General features: G+C 47.0%; 1 protein-coding gene across 13 annotated transcripts; it reads right to left on the reverse strand.

The window, feature by feature from the left end:
- Positions 1 to 1513: 1513 nt before the first annotated feature.
- GJB6 (gap junction protein beta 6) lies at positions 1514 to 12944 on the reverse strand. Of its 13 annotated transcripts, none has more exons than XM_070239438.1 (4): positions 11937 to 12070; positions 10716 to 11084; positions 9274 to 9421; positions 1514 to 3041 (listed from the first exon to the last, which is right to left on the reverse strand). In XM_070239438.1, the coding sequence occupies exon 4, from the start codon at positions 3024 to 3026 to the stop codon at positions 2241 to 2243; it is 786 nt and encodes a 261-aa protein (XP_070095539.1). In that variant the 5' UTR covers positions 3027 to 3041; positions 9274 to 9421; positions 10716 to 11084; positions 11937 to 12070; the 3' UTR covers positions 1514 to 2240. The 13 variants fall into 13 exon arrangements, with proteins under 13 accessions (XP_070095539.1, XP_070095538.1, XP_070095540.1 ...); XM_070239437.1 differs by having other exon boundaries at positions 11833 to 12070; XM_070239439.1 differs by lacking the exon at positions 11937 to 12070 and adding an exon at positions 11719 to 11792.
- Between the last annotated feature and the right edge of the window lie 1965 nt (positions 12945 to 14909).

Here is a 14909-nt window from a genome sequence, read left to right on the forward strand (position 1 = left end):
AGCCATTGGCTTTGGAGACAGTTGAACCTGTATTGAATCTTGGCTCTACTACTTATCAGTTATGTGACCTTGGGTAAGTTATTTAACCTCTCTGAGCCTCAGTGTCCTCATCTGTAAAATGGGACCATATCTCATAGAGTAATTGTACAGTAAATGAGATTGCTAAGGAAGAGTGAAGGGTGAGGAAAGAGATGGTCTTCACCCAAGGAAGGGGGTGAAAGAGAGAAGCCAGTGCAGGAGCCTGAGCCATTGGAGGTGGAAACCCAAGATTAGGTTGGGCAGTGTCTTGGAATCCAGAAAAAGATCTCAAAAGAGTTTTAAGAAGATGACGACTGATAAGAAGCTATTAGATTTATTGTTCAGAAAGTCATTGGTGCTGATCATGGCAGGGGTGCAGTGGCGAGGGTGGGCCCAGATTAAGGTGCTGAAATGCAGGTGGGGAGGGAGTGTGTTGGCAGCCGGTAGGGCCCACCACCCTCAGACCTGGATGGGATGACGAGAGAGACAGCTCGAGGGAAGGAGCATTTGGAGAGGTTAAAGAGCACAAAGCAACTAAAGGAGAGGAAGTGATGGAAACAGAAGAGAAAGGAGGGACCAACCAGGCAGGGTTGTCGTGAGGGGGCCAGGGCTCCCAAGAGCATGGAGGGAAGTCGGTCCCTCTTCCGTACGGATTGGGATTGTCACCAAGCCTGTTTCATCGGCCCCCGATCCTTCCCCACTTCCTCCATTTGATACCCATTCAAACAGCTTTAAAAAGAAAGAACATTATAGGCCAAGGAGGAATTATGAGTGCTCACTAGAGTTTTTAGTGTGATGGAATTATAGTTTTGTTTTATAAGATTAGTCCTTACTTTTTATAGATTGCTACTAAAATATTTATGGATGAAATGGTATGTCTGGAATTTGCTTTGGGCTCTGAAGAAAATGAGAATTATTTTTTTGTATTTCAGGAGAGAGGTCTTGAGATCATGGCGAGGCATCAAGCGCTCATGCATATTCATCACTCCCTAGATTTCACCATGCATAATATGCCGTGCTAATTACGTTACTTTACACAGGTGTTGCATTCACATGTGTATCATTACTCCAGAGTGACCAGTCTGCTACCGACTCACTGACACCCACCCTGGGCAGAAAGGTTTCCCCATTGATGGGTGCGAGGCTGCGGGTGCTTTTCTGTCACCAAGGGCTGAAGGACTCAGGCAATGAGCCCTCTGAGGCAAGCTTTGTCTGAGGGCTGCTGAGAACTTCCCCAGCCTCCTCTCTGTCAAGCCTGAACCAGCCCAGGGGGCATGTGCTGTGTCCTAAAGCAGCCAACTCCTCTCCCAGCTGAGGACTGGGTGGGCTGCTCAACTGAGCCTCTGCTCATCTGATGTGAGAAGGCACGAGTCCCAGCTGAACTCCCAGCAAGCCGCCACCTGGCAGGTCCCAGCAGAAGGAACCCAATGGAATCCTCACACCACTAGGACGAGGGCGCCCAACCCACAGTGAACAGAAACCCAGAATGCGTAGGAAGGCTTAAGCAATGGGGCTGATCTTTATTGAGGCGACCATATTCACGTGTCAGCTGTTCACAATGACTGAAATAGGCTAGTTTTAAAAAGCTTCTCGCTTCTACACAGCTCGGTCGACATTGACAAAGCAGTAAAAACACATGGTATGATGAACACATTCCACCTTAAGAGTATCAAGATAGTTCATACATTTGTCAATAGACAATTCAAAACAATATTTACAACAAGATAGACCCTTTGTAAGTTCAAAATTTAGATACTTATGGTACAATTCTAAAATTAACATGGTATGTTTTTCCAGGTAAGGAAGACCAGTCATTATAAAAATACATAAATTCAAAGTCAGAACTAAAACATTCAATCCTATAAAAAATCTTTTACTAATAAAAGTATCAATTTCTACATAAACGCTTTTTATCAACAACAGTAGCCTACTTAAATTTTCAGGAAATACCCACTATGTCAGACAGCCCACTTACACGTGTTAGAGCTACTCAAGGCACAGTTGTCATCCCGTCTTAGTTTTCAGAGACGGCCCACATATCTGATTATGTTGCATATTAATGGCACAATTATTCTACAAAAAGTTAACTCAAGTATCTATGTATTATGAAAACTGTTTATAAAGACAAAGTTTTCAGCCCAGAGGGGGTCTTCAGGCTGCCACTGCCTTCAGGAGAACACACCAGTTTTGTTATGAGTCAGTTACATTGAATTTTGAAATGTTTAACTTGGAAAACCTGTGGTTGCATTTTGACCACTATCTGAAATCAGCTCATTCATTTCATTTTGCTTACTCTCTTTTAGGGCATGATTGGGGTGATTTCTTTGGGTCTGTCCTCTTTTTGATCTCCTAAAACATACTTTCAGCAGCAGGTAACACAACTCGGCCACATTAAGCAGCATGCATATCACAGAGGCAGAGATCATAAAAACGGTAAACACAGTTTTCTCAGTAGGTCTAGAAATAAAGCAGTCGACAAGATTGGGGCAAGGGTCGATCCCACATTTCAGCACCCAGGGCAGGTGGTACCCATTGTAAAGGAAGTAGAACACGTACATGAAGGCTGCCTCAAAGATGATCCGGAAAAAGATGCTGCTGGTGTATGTCCACCACAGGGAGCCCTCTATCCGAACTTTCTGCTTTTTGATGTCTTCTAAGTCTTTGAATTCATTCCTCTTCTCTCCTCGCCTAAACTTGCGGGCGGTCTCACGTCTGTAGTAGGCGACATGCATGGCTACCAGCAGGGCCGGGGTGGAGACGAAGATGAGCTGCAGGGCCCACAGCCGGATGTGGGACACGGGGAAAAAGTGATCATAGCACACGTTTTTGCATCCGGGTTGCAGAGTGTTGCAGACAAAATCTTCCTGTTCGTCACCCCACACTTCCTGAGCAGCCACTACAAGGATCATGACACGGAAAATGAAGATGACAGTGATCCACACCTTCCCGATGCTGGTGGAGTGCTTGTTCACACCCCCGATGAAAGTGTGCAGGGTACCCCAGTCCATCGTGCTGGTTTATGCCTAAACAGACAAAAATTAGCAAAGGTTAATTAATGGAGAGTTCCTTTGATTTTAGTAAACAGTATGGTGATCTGGAGACTGAAGCAGATTTCTCTTAAAGCATTTTGTGATACTTTGCAGCTTCAACCCCTAAATGCTAGTAGTAGGAATGCCCACTCTAGAAACCTCCTAACGTTTCTGAACCAGAAATGACTGTTGGGGAGTTTCAGATGATCTTGATTCCACTGAATTCAGATTATCTATTAGGCTGCTGGTTGCCATGACTCCAGGAACTTGGGTAAGCAAAGTCATTTCCAAGTTCCCTTCTAATCACTATGTAAACCCATGTCGCATCACTTTGATTTTGCCCAAGGGATCACAGAGGTCCCACAGTAGATTTTACTCATAGAATGGCTTATCCAAGAAAAAATCAGTCATTGGAATGACATAATCTGCTTCACCCAGCAGACTAAGGGGAAAAAAAGCTAAACACTAATTAGTTTACTTTAAATATTTCTATCTATTTCTAGCTTGAAGCACGTTTGCTATAATCATGTGTTCTTAGGAAACCTAATATCATAAACTACTGGAAGATTCTCTTCAAAGAGAATCACAAGCTTTCACAAAAAGTGCTTGCTTGTTCTCCTTTGTGACCAGGGCCAGTGTCGGCTTTCCCTCCCCAACAGGTCCCACGCACACCGAGTGCCATGGATGGAGGAACCGGCTGCGCGGCCATGCGGAGCCTCCCTCGCTGCTCACCACGGATTTCACGGCCTGAGAGGACCGCCTGACTTCTGCAGAAACTTCAGCTACAAGGCAAATGCGTGCCTCCTTATCCTCCACTGCCAGAGAAGACTAAAGAACCAGTCAGCATTCTCCTTAAAAAAGAAGGGGGTGACTAATGAAGCCACTGAGAAGCTTCTGAAAGTAAAAGACCCTTTCTTCAGAAAAACACACTCATAATTTTTCACAGCCCCTCTCAGGGGATGAGGGAGTCACTAAAGTCCTTTTGCTGATCCACCTTAGAGAGACTCTTGCACCTGAATGCATGCGGAGCACATGTGAGTCAGGCCTCGCCTTCTCGGGCTGCCCGCCTCCCTCCCGGGGCCTGTTCCCTCCTCCACAGGTCTGCCTCCTCTGCATCAGGTTGGTTGCTCTTTGAAGCAGCCTCAGCCCCTCCAGGAGTGCCCAGCACTCAGCCGCTGAATGAGGTGCTCATGTGTGCCCCAGAAGCAAGATCTTTAGACTTCAATACAGTCAGCCAGTCCATATTGTAAGAGGCACACTCCCATTTTAGGTGGCTTCCTGAAAAGTTGGTCTTTTGCCCTTGGTTTGGCTTTTAGACACCACATTTTTCTCAGAAAGACATGAGATCTAAGGAAGCAATGCCAGCACCCACCTTATACATGTGTGTGGATCCTCCTCTGTCTGAAGGAGGCACTGGAAGTGGGGGGCACATGCTGTGGAAAGGGAGTGAAGGAGGGCGCGAGCAGGGGCACAGCCAGAAATGTCCCCATCACGAGTCTCTCCAATTGCCTTTTCCTCTTCCCAAAACATGCGGAGCAAACATATAGGAAAACTCCTCCCTTTCATCTCATTGCCAAAGCCAAGTAAATAACAACCGCCAAGCCTTCCCTCAGCATTTATTGAGCGTCAACTGTATATAGATGTCAGCTATTTCATCTTTGAATCCCAAGGCACAGTCTGGTTCCTAGACTCAGTAGGTTCTCAGTACAGTTGTGAGGCAGGAGGAATCACGACCAGAGGCGCTGAGGAGCCTTCCAGACAGAAATGCCTTCCCGTCAGTGGACTTGGCAAAGGTGCTGGATCACAGCTATGCAGAGTGGGAGCACAGCACATGTCAATGGGCAGAATGGGGTGGGGCGAGGTGGCCACCCTTCAGTACCTGCCCCTGCACTTGATTATCGAAGACAGGATAAAGCGATGGCGGAATTTCACATTCCAGATTCTTCCCTTCTGAATAATCCATAAGAAGGAGTCAAAGAACAGCACTTAAACAAACCGGCACCCTCAGACTCCTTAGGGCTCCCAGGCCCCGGAGGCCGGCCAACAGTAAAGGAGGTGCAGCTGGCAATAAGGAGCCTGAGAGAAATATTTTTGGGTCAAACTGAAGGCTTTAGTGCACACCGGCCTATTCCAACTCCATTAGCCAGAAAAAAGTAAAGGACTTCAGAACGTTTATAGATCTCAGACGTTGTTCAAACACCATGGAGCAGGAAAAGTTTTAAGACAGAATATGATAAGAGCATTTGGATTGTCACATCCAAACCAAAACTGAGCTAAAAGCTTACACTGGGGCACAAACGGGAAAACTCAAATAATGGTTTTAACTTAGCCCAGACTTCAGGGAAGTATATTAATTTTTTAAATGAAAAATAAAAGAGAGAGAGAATTCCATAGCTGAAGACTTGTAAAGCAGGAATGAGGGTTCCTAAGTGTGTCAGTAAGGTTCTGAGAGAGTCAGCAAAGGAAGGGAGGGCCTTGGCCAGCCTGAGGAGCTCAGATTTTAAAGTGACAAAAAGATGGAGGACAACTCAGATCACCACACACAGGAGGAGGGGCCCAAACCTGTAAAAGCAATGTCAGGAAGTTTAAACACTAAATGGGCCAAACTTTACCAAAAAAAAACAAGGGAAAATAAAATTAAAAACAAAAAACATAAAAATTAGATACTCGAGTCAAAAGAAAAAAAAGAGGTGGGCACAATGCTTGGAGTACATGGGATAATTTTAATTAATAACAAATAAAAGGCAGAAACTCTTATGTTGCTTCCCCTACTTTATCAAAGAGAAATTACTTAAAAAATTATTTCTAAAAATATAGTACGAGAGAGGTAGGGAGCTAGTGTCGACTTTCTGAGAAAGAGCTCCAGTCTCCATCCTCAGAAGAACTGAAAGTTAGAGTACTCAGAGGTCAACTGAAAGGGGGTCAGAATGTTATGATTTGGAATGAGAGCAGGGCAGACACCTGGAGAAGGATAAATAAGAGACAGTGTACATATACGAATGAGGGAACTTCCTGTTGAGCCCCCAGCAAAATGCTCCAACAGCATCATTGAACCTCTTTCTAAAGAGTTGCTTTTAGTATGCTAACAGTGACCATGATGATGGCAATAGCACATTTTAGTATCAAAATGATGTTTACAGATGACCCTCATATCATCAGCAAGTTAGTTGTATTTTCAGGCTTCATTCAGTAACTACATCCTCACATTGTAATTAAGGAATATCAGTATTCCTTATAAGGAATATCGCTATAAGCAGGATATTCGTGCCATACAACAAGGATGCTGAAAAGAAACTGAAGCTGAAGCTATATGAAGAGAGTAGAGTGCCCGGCTCCCGGGGCAGCCCACATCTGAAATGTTCTGTTCACTTTTCAAGAAGACACCAGCACGCTGGCACGCTGGAGGGTGTCTGCAGGAGTGCAGCCAGGCGGCGGAGCCCAGAAGGAAGCTCCCAGGAGAAGCAGCTGAGGGAGCTGGAACCCTTCAGCTTGAGGATGACTACGAGGCACATGGCAGCAATCCTGGTATGCGTGTCAGAAGGATTTGATGTTTGTGTGATCTAGGACTAAGCACTGGACCCAACGGTAGAGTTAAAAGAAAGCCAGCTTTCGCTTTTTAAAAAAACAGCTGAGGAAATTAAATAGGCACAACTCTTTAAACACAAACTCTTTCAAGTTGTGGTTTCTCATCCTTAAAGCATTAATCAGAGGCTGTGTGAGTGTCTGTCAGGGGTAATGCAGAGGGGCCTCATTCAGGAGTAATGTTCTCAAGGTTCCATAATTAAAGTGTATTTATTGAAGCCTCTCTTTCATATAGCACTTATCCATGGCCTAAAGAGATTTCTAAGGTCCAGAGTAAATGCATCTTTGATATAAAAAGTCATTTTAGATAATATGAATTATGTAATTAATTTTTAGTCCCTGATAAAAGTCATTATATTAAATTTTCCTAATTATTGTTGTTCTGTCCCAGAAACATTTCAGGATGCGCCCAGCGGGCAGATGGGAACATATGCATCTTCATGTTTAACACAGCTTTCAGCAGCTCTTACCCTAGGGGGTTAGTCTCGTTTGTCTATAAAACGAAGATGTTCTCTAATCAGCCAATAAACATCTCCCACTGAAGTTCGGTTAATTAAATGCCCAATCAGTGAGTTCTTGATTTATCAAAGTTCACATTTTCTCAAACCCCCCAAAGTGCAGAGAATTCAGACTCGCCCACAGGTAGGAAGGCTGTTTTCCCTCTGAGCTCTCTCACTGTAGCTCGCCTGAACACTACACACCTGTGGGGGCCAAGGACCTGCCTTCTAGGAAGCAGACCCATCAAGGCACAAAGGCCAGCTGAGCTGAATGAGTCTGGAGAGGCTGAAGTCAAGGGCGAGGTCAGGAGGTCAGAATTCCCCCCCAGAGTATTGTCCCAGCTTCCTAGAAGCAGGATCCTTCACTTCGGCTCCTTTGGGCTTCTCCGTCTTTAAAAACAGGGTCAATTATGGTGACAGTAGCTTTGGTTATTTCTTTTGACTTTTCTGGGTTCCCTAATTACACGCTCTGAAGATGTTCTATCAAAGTAACAAAGCTCAACAGACAATAATCTATTTTACAATACTTATTGACTTCAACTAAAAATCAGCAATTGACCTGTGCCCTTAAAGGAAGAAAAGGAGACGAGATGCCTAAGTCGCTATGAGAAATGAGCGATTAAACCCAGATACAAGTTTGTCTAGCCTACTGGTCACTCAAGACAATTAATCGGGCTGGAAACAAATCATCTGATTCGCAGTATCTTCCTGCAAGAGCAACAAAGGCCCTATTATTTAGCAAGTAGAAGTGACTGGAAAAGGAAGAGCTGTTTTCCATATTCTCCATCATTCCCTTGCCCTAAGTGCCGCGGGAAGGGCAGTCAGTAAACCAACCAGTGTTTCCTACAGTGAAAGCTTCTCTTTCCACCCTTTTGTCTGGTTCACGGCATTCCTGAGGGTCTTGCCAGTGAAGTCCCAGTGTCTGTCTGCATATCATTCTCCCCGGGCTAAGGGTTGGGGAGCTCACCTCACAAGGATCAGGAGACAGCTCTGGGGCTGGACCGCCCCAACCTTCCTGACGCCTGGCTGCAGTCACTGGTAACGCCTGGCTGCCCAGGACACTCTTCCCCCTCCAGGAGCCCAGGAGAGGAGGGGCCTGGGGGAGGAGGCAGCTGACAGACACTGGTGATTCAGCACGTTTGAAAGGCGAACGTTTGGCTCCACTTGCTCCTCTGACTTGACCCCTCAGTGGGTCGAGGCCCACCCTGGCTGGGGGCAAAGAGACTTCGGGGCCCAACCCTCAGCCTCTCCCCTGTAAAAACACAACTCCTGGGGTAACCGTTCATGAACATTTCGGTTATAGAAAACTTGAAGGTCAAATACTCTTGAAAATCACTTTCTAAAATAACTGCATCTATCGGAACCCTTGGCAATTAGCATTAGTAAACAAAATCTCTCTTTCCTTTCATGCTTCAAGCAGGTTGCAGCCAATGAGGAAGCTTTTTCAGTAAAAAGTAAAACATTAACTCTTTGTAAACCAGAGATGTTTATTTTAACTGGTGCCTTTCTGGCTCTCACTTAAGGAAAGAATAGATATGCTGAGTTTCCGTAGTCTTTAATGTCTAAGAATGCGGTTACACTTAAGCTCAGAAAGTTGAACTGTATCTGGTTTTGTGGTCCCTCCATAGTGAAGTCCACGTGGCCTTTGTGGTCCAACAGCTACCGTCCGAAATACTTAGCTCTAAAAATAAGTTAACCGTGGACCTTACTTCTGATGATACACACAGTATTATGAAAATAGACTGTTCTTCCCTTTTACAATTCAAATAATTTGCCGATTAGCATTCTGCTTCAGTCATATAATTTCTTGATTGTTTGAAAACTTATTTCAGAATTTAATTGTAACTAGGTTGCTTAACAATGCCATTTTAGTTTCACTGATGAAAGAACCACAACTAAAGCCTAAAAACGATAGTGCTAGCCCTCAGCATACACCAAGAGGGGGAAAGTATCTGTCTAGATAGTTCTATTCCCTTTGGATGGCCCTTTGAAAGTCATTCAGTGACCTTTGATAGACTGGAGAAAAGAACACATTCCCCACAACTGCCCCGTCAGCTCTGGACAGCAGAGTCTGTATTGACAAAAGGCAACGGCATCAAGGCCAAACAAGCACCCCTGAGACTTATTTCCAAGGACGCACAGCTTACCGACCCCGGGAATTAGGACAAGGTTCTCTCTTCAAGGGCCTTAGGCTTTCCTCTTCTACACCATTTGATGGCCTAGAAGGCAATGGTGCACAGTGACAACGTGAGTATAAACCTCGGCGCTGTTCCTGGAGGACTGTGAGGATGTTACCTGTTGAGGAAAAAATGGGAGATGTGGCATATTTCTTTAGCTCCTCCCCCTGGGGCTGCTGTAGGACCTTTGTGGGTATTTATCCTTCATCCCCAGCACCGTTATGAGCGAAGTCTGGAGACAGCCAGTTTCCTGATGCTCCATAATTCAAACACACAATAAAATCAAAATAAAATCTTTAGTGTGGATTCTTTTCCCTATCAAAATAATAATAATAATACTCAAGCCCATTCCCCGAGCGTTAAAAAAAAAGTAGGGAATTTCAGAACCTGAATATGCTCCCTTACCCCCCAAATCAGCAGTCTAAAAAAAAAAATCTCAAATTCTTTCCTTAATCAAGAAGAATCTTTATCTTTTGTCTCTAGAAATTTCAGGTCATCCATGGGACAACTGGACAGCTAATTTTTAAATATAATGACTGACAATTTCATCAACTGTCCTTTCAAAGTAATGACCAGTTGGGGCTGGCCTGGTGGTGTAGCGGTTAAGTTCGCACTCTGCTTTGGCAGCCCAGGGTTCGCTGGTTCGGGTCCCAGCTGTGGACCTGCACACTGCTCATCAAGCCATGCTGTGGCAGGCCTCCCACACATAAAATGGAGGAAGCTGGACACAGATGTTAGCTCAGGGACAATCTTCCTCAAAACAAATAAAAATAAAAATAATGAAATTTTAAAAAATCAAAGTAATGACCAATAATAAAGTGATTTAGGATTTATATACTTCTTCAAAATTAACTCAATAAAAATGAAAATTTTTTTCTGTTTATGGAGTCTAACTATAAAAATGGACGATTCATAGAATTACGTGTATTTCTTAATCCATTTAAAAATTCAGACTTAAAAAATAATTTGCATTAAGCAGTCTCTCATTCAAGTAAACCTATGTTCCTCCCACACATTTAAGTCTAACCAGAGTTAAATGACCCTGGGAATAAAAATGAAGGAAGGCCCTTTGGGGACCCAGTTCCATTCTAACGGATCAAGCAAGTAAAACGGAAATCTTAAAACACGATAATGTAGCCATGGGAAGGATTATGCCCTCATGACCAGGAAGCTTGGGTCAAAATGATTTTCCCACAATTTTATTCTACTTAACATTTTAACTAACGTAGACAAAACTCCCAGCTCCTGGAATGTTCAGATTGAATCAAAGATGCACGGGGAGGATTTGCTGGTTAGAATTTTTCCGTCACTCTATTGAGATCGTTTAGTCAGACTGATTGTAGCTCTCCTCCTTAACGCTCTTATAATTCAGAAGAGAAAAAGTACGAGAAAGAGAATGAAGTCACCATTACCTGTAACAGAGTTTGTTCTCAAATAAAAGCACCAGTGACGCAGCTGAACTGACTAGTGTCCTCCAGGTTTCCGCCACCGGGCAATGGCAATGGGGAGCCCTCTGCCCCCTGCCCCCAGTTATGTCACAGGCTGGAGGGTGATGTGCTCTCTCTTCATAACCGCCTTCTCCCCTCCTTGGCAGAGTTCAGACAACACCCCCAAACTCTCTGTCTGATCCAAACAGCAGACAAAGCTCTCCACAGGAGCAGTTTTGAGCAGCATCCCACAATTCTAAGGAAACTGCACTGGGGCAGGACATTTTCTTCTAGAACAGTGGCTAGATTCTACCAGAACTGGGGCAAGAAAATACTTCTACGGCATAAAGTCCACTGAAGGAAAAGAAGAACGTGCATGATTAGTCAAACAGGCACTAAACCGACAGGGACTGCACCTAGGGGACACCCAGGTTGCTGGGCAGAGTGGGTGCAGCGGCTGCCGGGCCCTCGCCCTCCAGGCACCCGGAGCTGCTTTCAGGCCACACTCCCCTCAGACTCGTCCTGCTCTCCAGGAAGGGAGGCCAGCCCAGTTCAAAACACCCACGATGCCAGGAGACCTGGGACCGGTCTGCTTCACCAAACAGGAAGTACCGCTGGCGCCTCCACCTTTTAGCTGAGATGTGTCACTAATGACACTTAATTATTGTTGTCCAGTAATTGTATTATTGTCACCCCGTTTCACAAGTTCCCCGGGTGTGCATCACGCAGCCACACGGGTCAGTTCTACCAGGGACTTAAAGACTGGCCGTGAATCGCAGGGTCTGGCTGAACTTAAACCTTCCTCTCTTGAACTGGCTTTCCTCCCCGGCGAATCCAAGCGGGGCTTTGGGAGTGACCCACCAAAACTAAGAAAATCCAAAACGCAGCGAAGGAAGTGGGGGAAGGGGCAGAGGTCCCCACCGCAGCCATTTATACACACGAGGTGACACATTTATAAAACCTGCTGTGCGAGTCAAAGGGGGACCACCTGGGGTAAAAGTCGAACCAGCACGCAGAGGGCGCGGGGCCGCGCGGCCCCGGAGGATGCGGATCCCGAGCGATAAGGTTGCCCTGGGCAACCCACGGGGACGCCCACCCCTACCTGCAGTCCCTGGAGGCGGCGTGCCCCGCGGCCACCGGGCCCCCCGGGGAGCGCTCGCCGACACAGGCGACAAGGGCGAGGAGGCGACAGGCTGCCGCCCTCACCTCTCGGCATCTCGGAGGCGATTCCTCCGCCCGAGGGGCCGAGATGGCGCCGCGACCCGCCGCCTCGCACGGCCCGCCAGCGCCCCGGGGGCGTCGTCCTGGTGGCAGCGCGCCCGGCGCCCGCTTACCTGCTCGGCGGGCGCGGGGTCCGGCGCGGGGTCCGGCGCGGGGCGCGGGGGCAGGCGGGGCACAGGCAGGGGGCAGGCAGGGGGCAGGCGCGCCGCCGGCTCGGCCGCCGCGGGCAGTGTGCAGTCGGCGCTCCGGGCCGCGGCGCTCAGGGCCCGGCTCCCACCTGCCGCGCCTTTTAACCGCCGCACCCCGCCTCTGCCTGACGCTTCCCGGGCGGGTGCGCGAGGCGAGCGCGCGGGGGCCGACGCTGCCCGCCCCGGGGCGCGGGGCGCAGACGGCCCGCCGTCGGGGGCTCGGGCGCGGGGGCTGGTGCCCGAGCGGGGCGGCCCAGGTCTCCCGGCGGAGCCTCTGCGCGGGCTGGGGGGCCGCTCGGCGGAGAACCCCGCGCGCCTGGCACGACCCCCTAGGGAGAGGGCCGAGGCCAGGGGGCCCGCCGCCCACGGCGAGGCTTCTGACCCAGGACCCGCTGGGACCGGCGTTAGGGGCAGGTTATGTTTTTGTCGAGACACATCCTCCTCTTTTCTGGAGACTGCCACCCTCTTACAGCCCGCAGGGTCCCCGCGCGTGACCTCTCCTCGAGAGCAGCCTGGAGGCACAGTGACTGTTGTTCTTTATTAATTAATGACCACTTGGAAAGGTTAAAGGGGTTATTTTTATTAGTTACCTCCGTCCTTTGAAGCCTTCTCCAGGGGAAGCAGAGCGGGCCTTCCTCAGCCGGCCCGGCACACCACGTGAAGACCCTGCTCGGCCCCCTTCCACAGGCAGGCTGCCGAACGCCCAGGGGCTGGTGCAGGGGCTGGTGGGGTGGAAATGGTGGAAGCTGTTTAGGGACCCTGCTTTACAGGTTCGAACCTGTCCTACACCAAACAAGAGATATGTGACTTGCTTATTCCACAAAACTGTTTGGTAGTTAAATGTCGGCGTCTAAACCATGTACTGCTTGGTAGGTCAGAGTCTCTCATGCCACAAGTTTAGTGTTCTTAAGATGTTTCTTCAGGGTCACAAAAGATGAACAAGACTATGTAAAAATCCACCTTTCATAATATTTTGTTTGAGAACAAGGTTCGCAGAGAATTGCCCCTGAGTCAGATAAGTTTAGAAGAATACATTGGGGTGGCCCCTGGAGTGGCCTTCAATGTAGTGGTGGAGATATGCAAAATCCTGCTTCAGGGTTTCTTGTGAGACAGACCTGCTGCCTTAATGTGTCCTGTGCCTTGAATGGTCCTCCTCTCCACAGTTTGGCACCTTTCCAGTCTTCTGTCCACCAATCCGGGCAAATACTTCAGCCAGGCACATCTGTTTGTGTAGCAGAATGGCTCAATTCTAAAAGCAGATTGTAACCTTTGGGGATCATGAACAGTTTAAGCCTTTTGCGAATTCCCACAGTGCTGTGTAAAGCACTTTGCAGGTAGTAGATGCTGCTCCATGAGTATTTGCATATCATTGGCAAAGCCCAACCAGCATAGAAGATAATCCTGGAAATAGCTTTTGCTCCTTAAGTGTGACTGCCCACATTCTCACTCCCACAGCTGCTTCCAAGCAACACTCTGTCTGATCAGTTATATTTTGGACCAATGAAGTTGTTCCGGGACCCCTGCAGGAAAGCACTTTTGAACCAAAGTAGTCACAGAGTATGTGTTGCATTTGCTCAGGTGTCCAGAAAGGGAACCGTCTCCATGCTGTGCAGAAATCTCTCTTTCCTGTTCAGGTTACCTGTACTGGCCACACGGTGTGGTGCTGGGTTTTTGTTTTGTCATTCGTCTCTTAACGCTTCACTCCCTCATTCAATCCTCACTTCTCCTCAGATGGTCCTGTCGCAGCAGAAATTAAATATGTACTATATGACACTCATGGACTTGAAATGTTCATTTGAAAACTGAAAAGTTAGTTAAACGTTTTATGCTAACGATATCCGAACGCATGTCAAGTGTTGACTGATTGTTGACTTTGTGTGCCTAACATGAAAAACCTTCAGGAGATGATACAACCCTCCTGTCCACTTACAGTGACACACAAAGCTAACAACAAGACTTTTGCAGTCTTAATTGGAATCGGTGCCATGAAACTCATTTGACTGATATCTTCCTTCTGCATCTAATGATGATTTCCAAGACCATAAATTTAATCAGCACAAAATATGCGAAGTATGGACCTCCCTTTGCAATACCAGGAGGTTTGAAGGGATGATGGTGAGATGCTCTTTTGAAAGTCTGTGAATTCTCTGGGTGGCCTTTCATGCCTTTATTTACGGAGACTCCGTGCCCGTCGTAGGCCGCTGGTGCACACTCACAAAGTGACCGACACTGGATTGCTCAGACTTTCACAGACTAGGCTGGAAACACAGACAGGGACCCTTCTTGGTAACTGACATAGTCCTAGAACCTGGAGGAGAGGAACTCTGTGCCCCCTTCGAATAGAAACTAACACTTGCCTATTCATTCGATAAGAAAGCCTACATTGGACAGGCCTATGTTAGGCTGGGGACATAAAGCAGACAGTTCCTGTCTCAAGAGTTTTCTAGTTTGATTTGAAAATCTGTGTGCAAAGGTTATGTGAGATGCTGTTGAAAGGATAATACAATACTGTACGGGGTGCTGGGAATCTGATGTCGTGAGTCTCAGGTGAGCCCAGGAATTTTCGTTTTTATCAAGCGTCTTGAGTATTGCCGGTAGAGGTGGTCTAAGGACCATGCTTCGAAACATGTTAGTGATGGATGTTCTTTGCTTTTTCATTATGGTAAAATACATATAAACTCGCCATTTTAAATTGTACAATGTATAGAGGCGTTTAGTACATTCACAGTGTTGTAACCATCGCCACTATTTAGTTCTAGCATATTTTCAT

The sequence above is a fragment of the Equus caballus genome, chromosome 17 (genome assembly GCF_041296265.1).
Source record: "Equus caballus isolate H_3958 breed thoroughbred chromosome 17, TB-T2T, whole genome shotgun sequence".
Lineage (NCBI taxonomy): Eukaryota > Metazoa > Chordata > Mammalia > Perissodactyla > Equidae > Equus > Equus caballus.

Bases quoted from the DNA above. Each gene is read 5' to 3' on its own strand.
- GJB6 (XM_070239441.1), bottom strand. From the start codon at position 3,026: ATGGACTGGGGTACCCTGCACACTTTCATCGGGGGTGTGAACAAGCAC.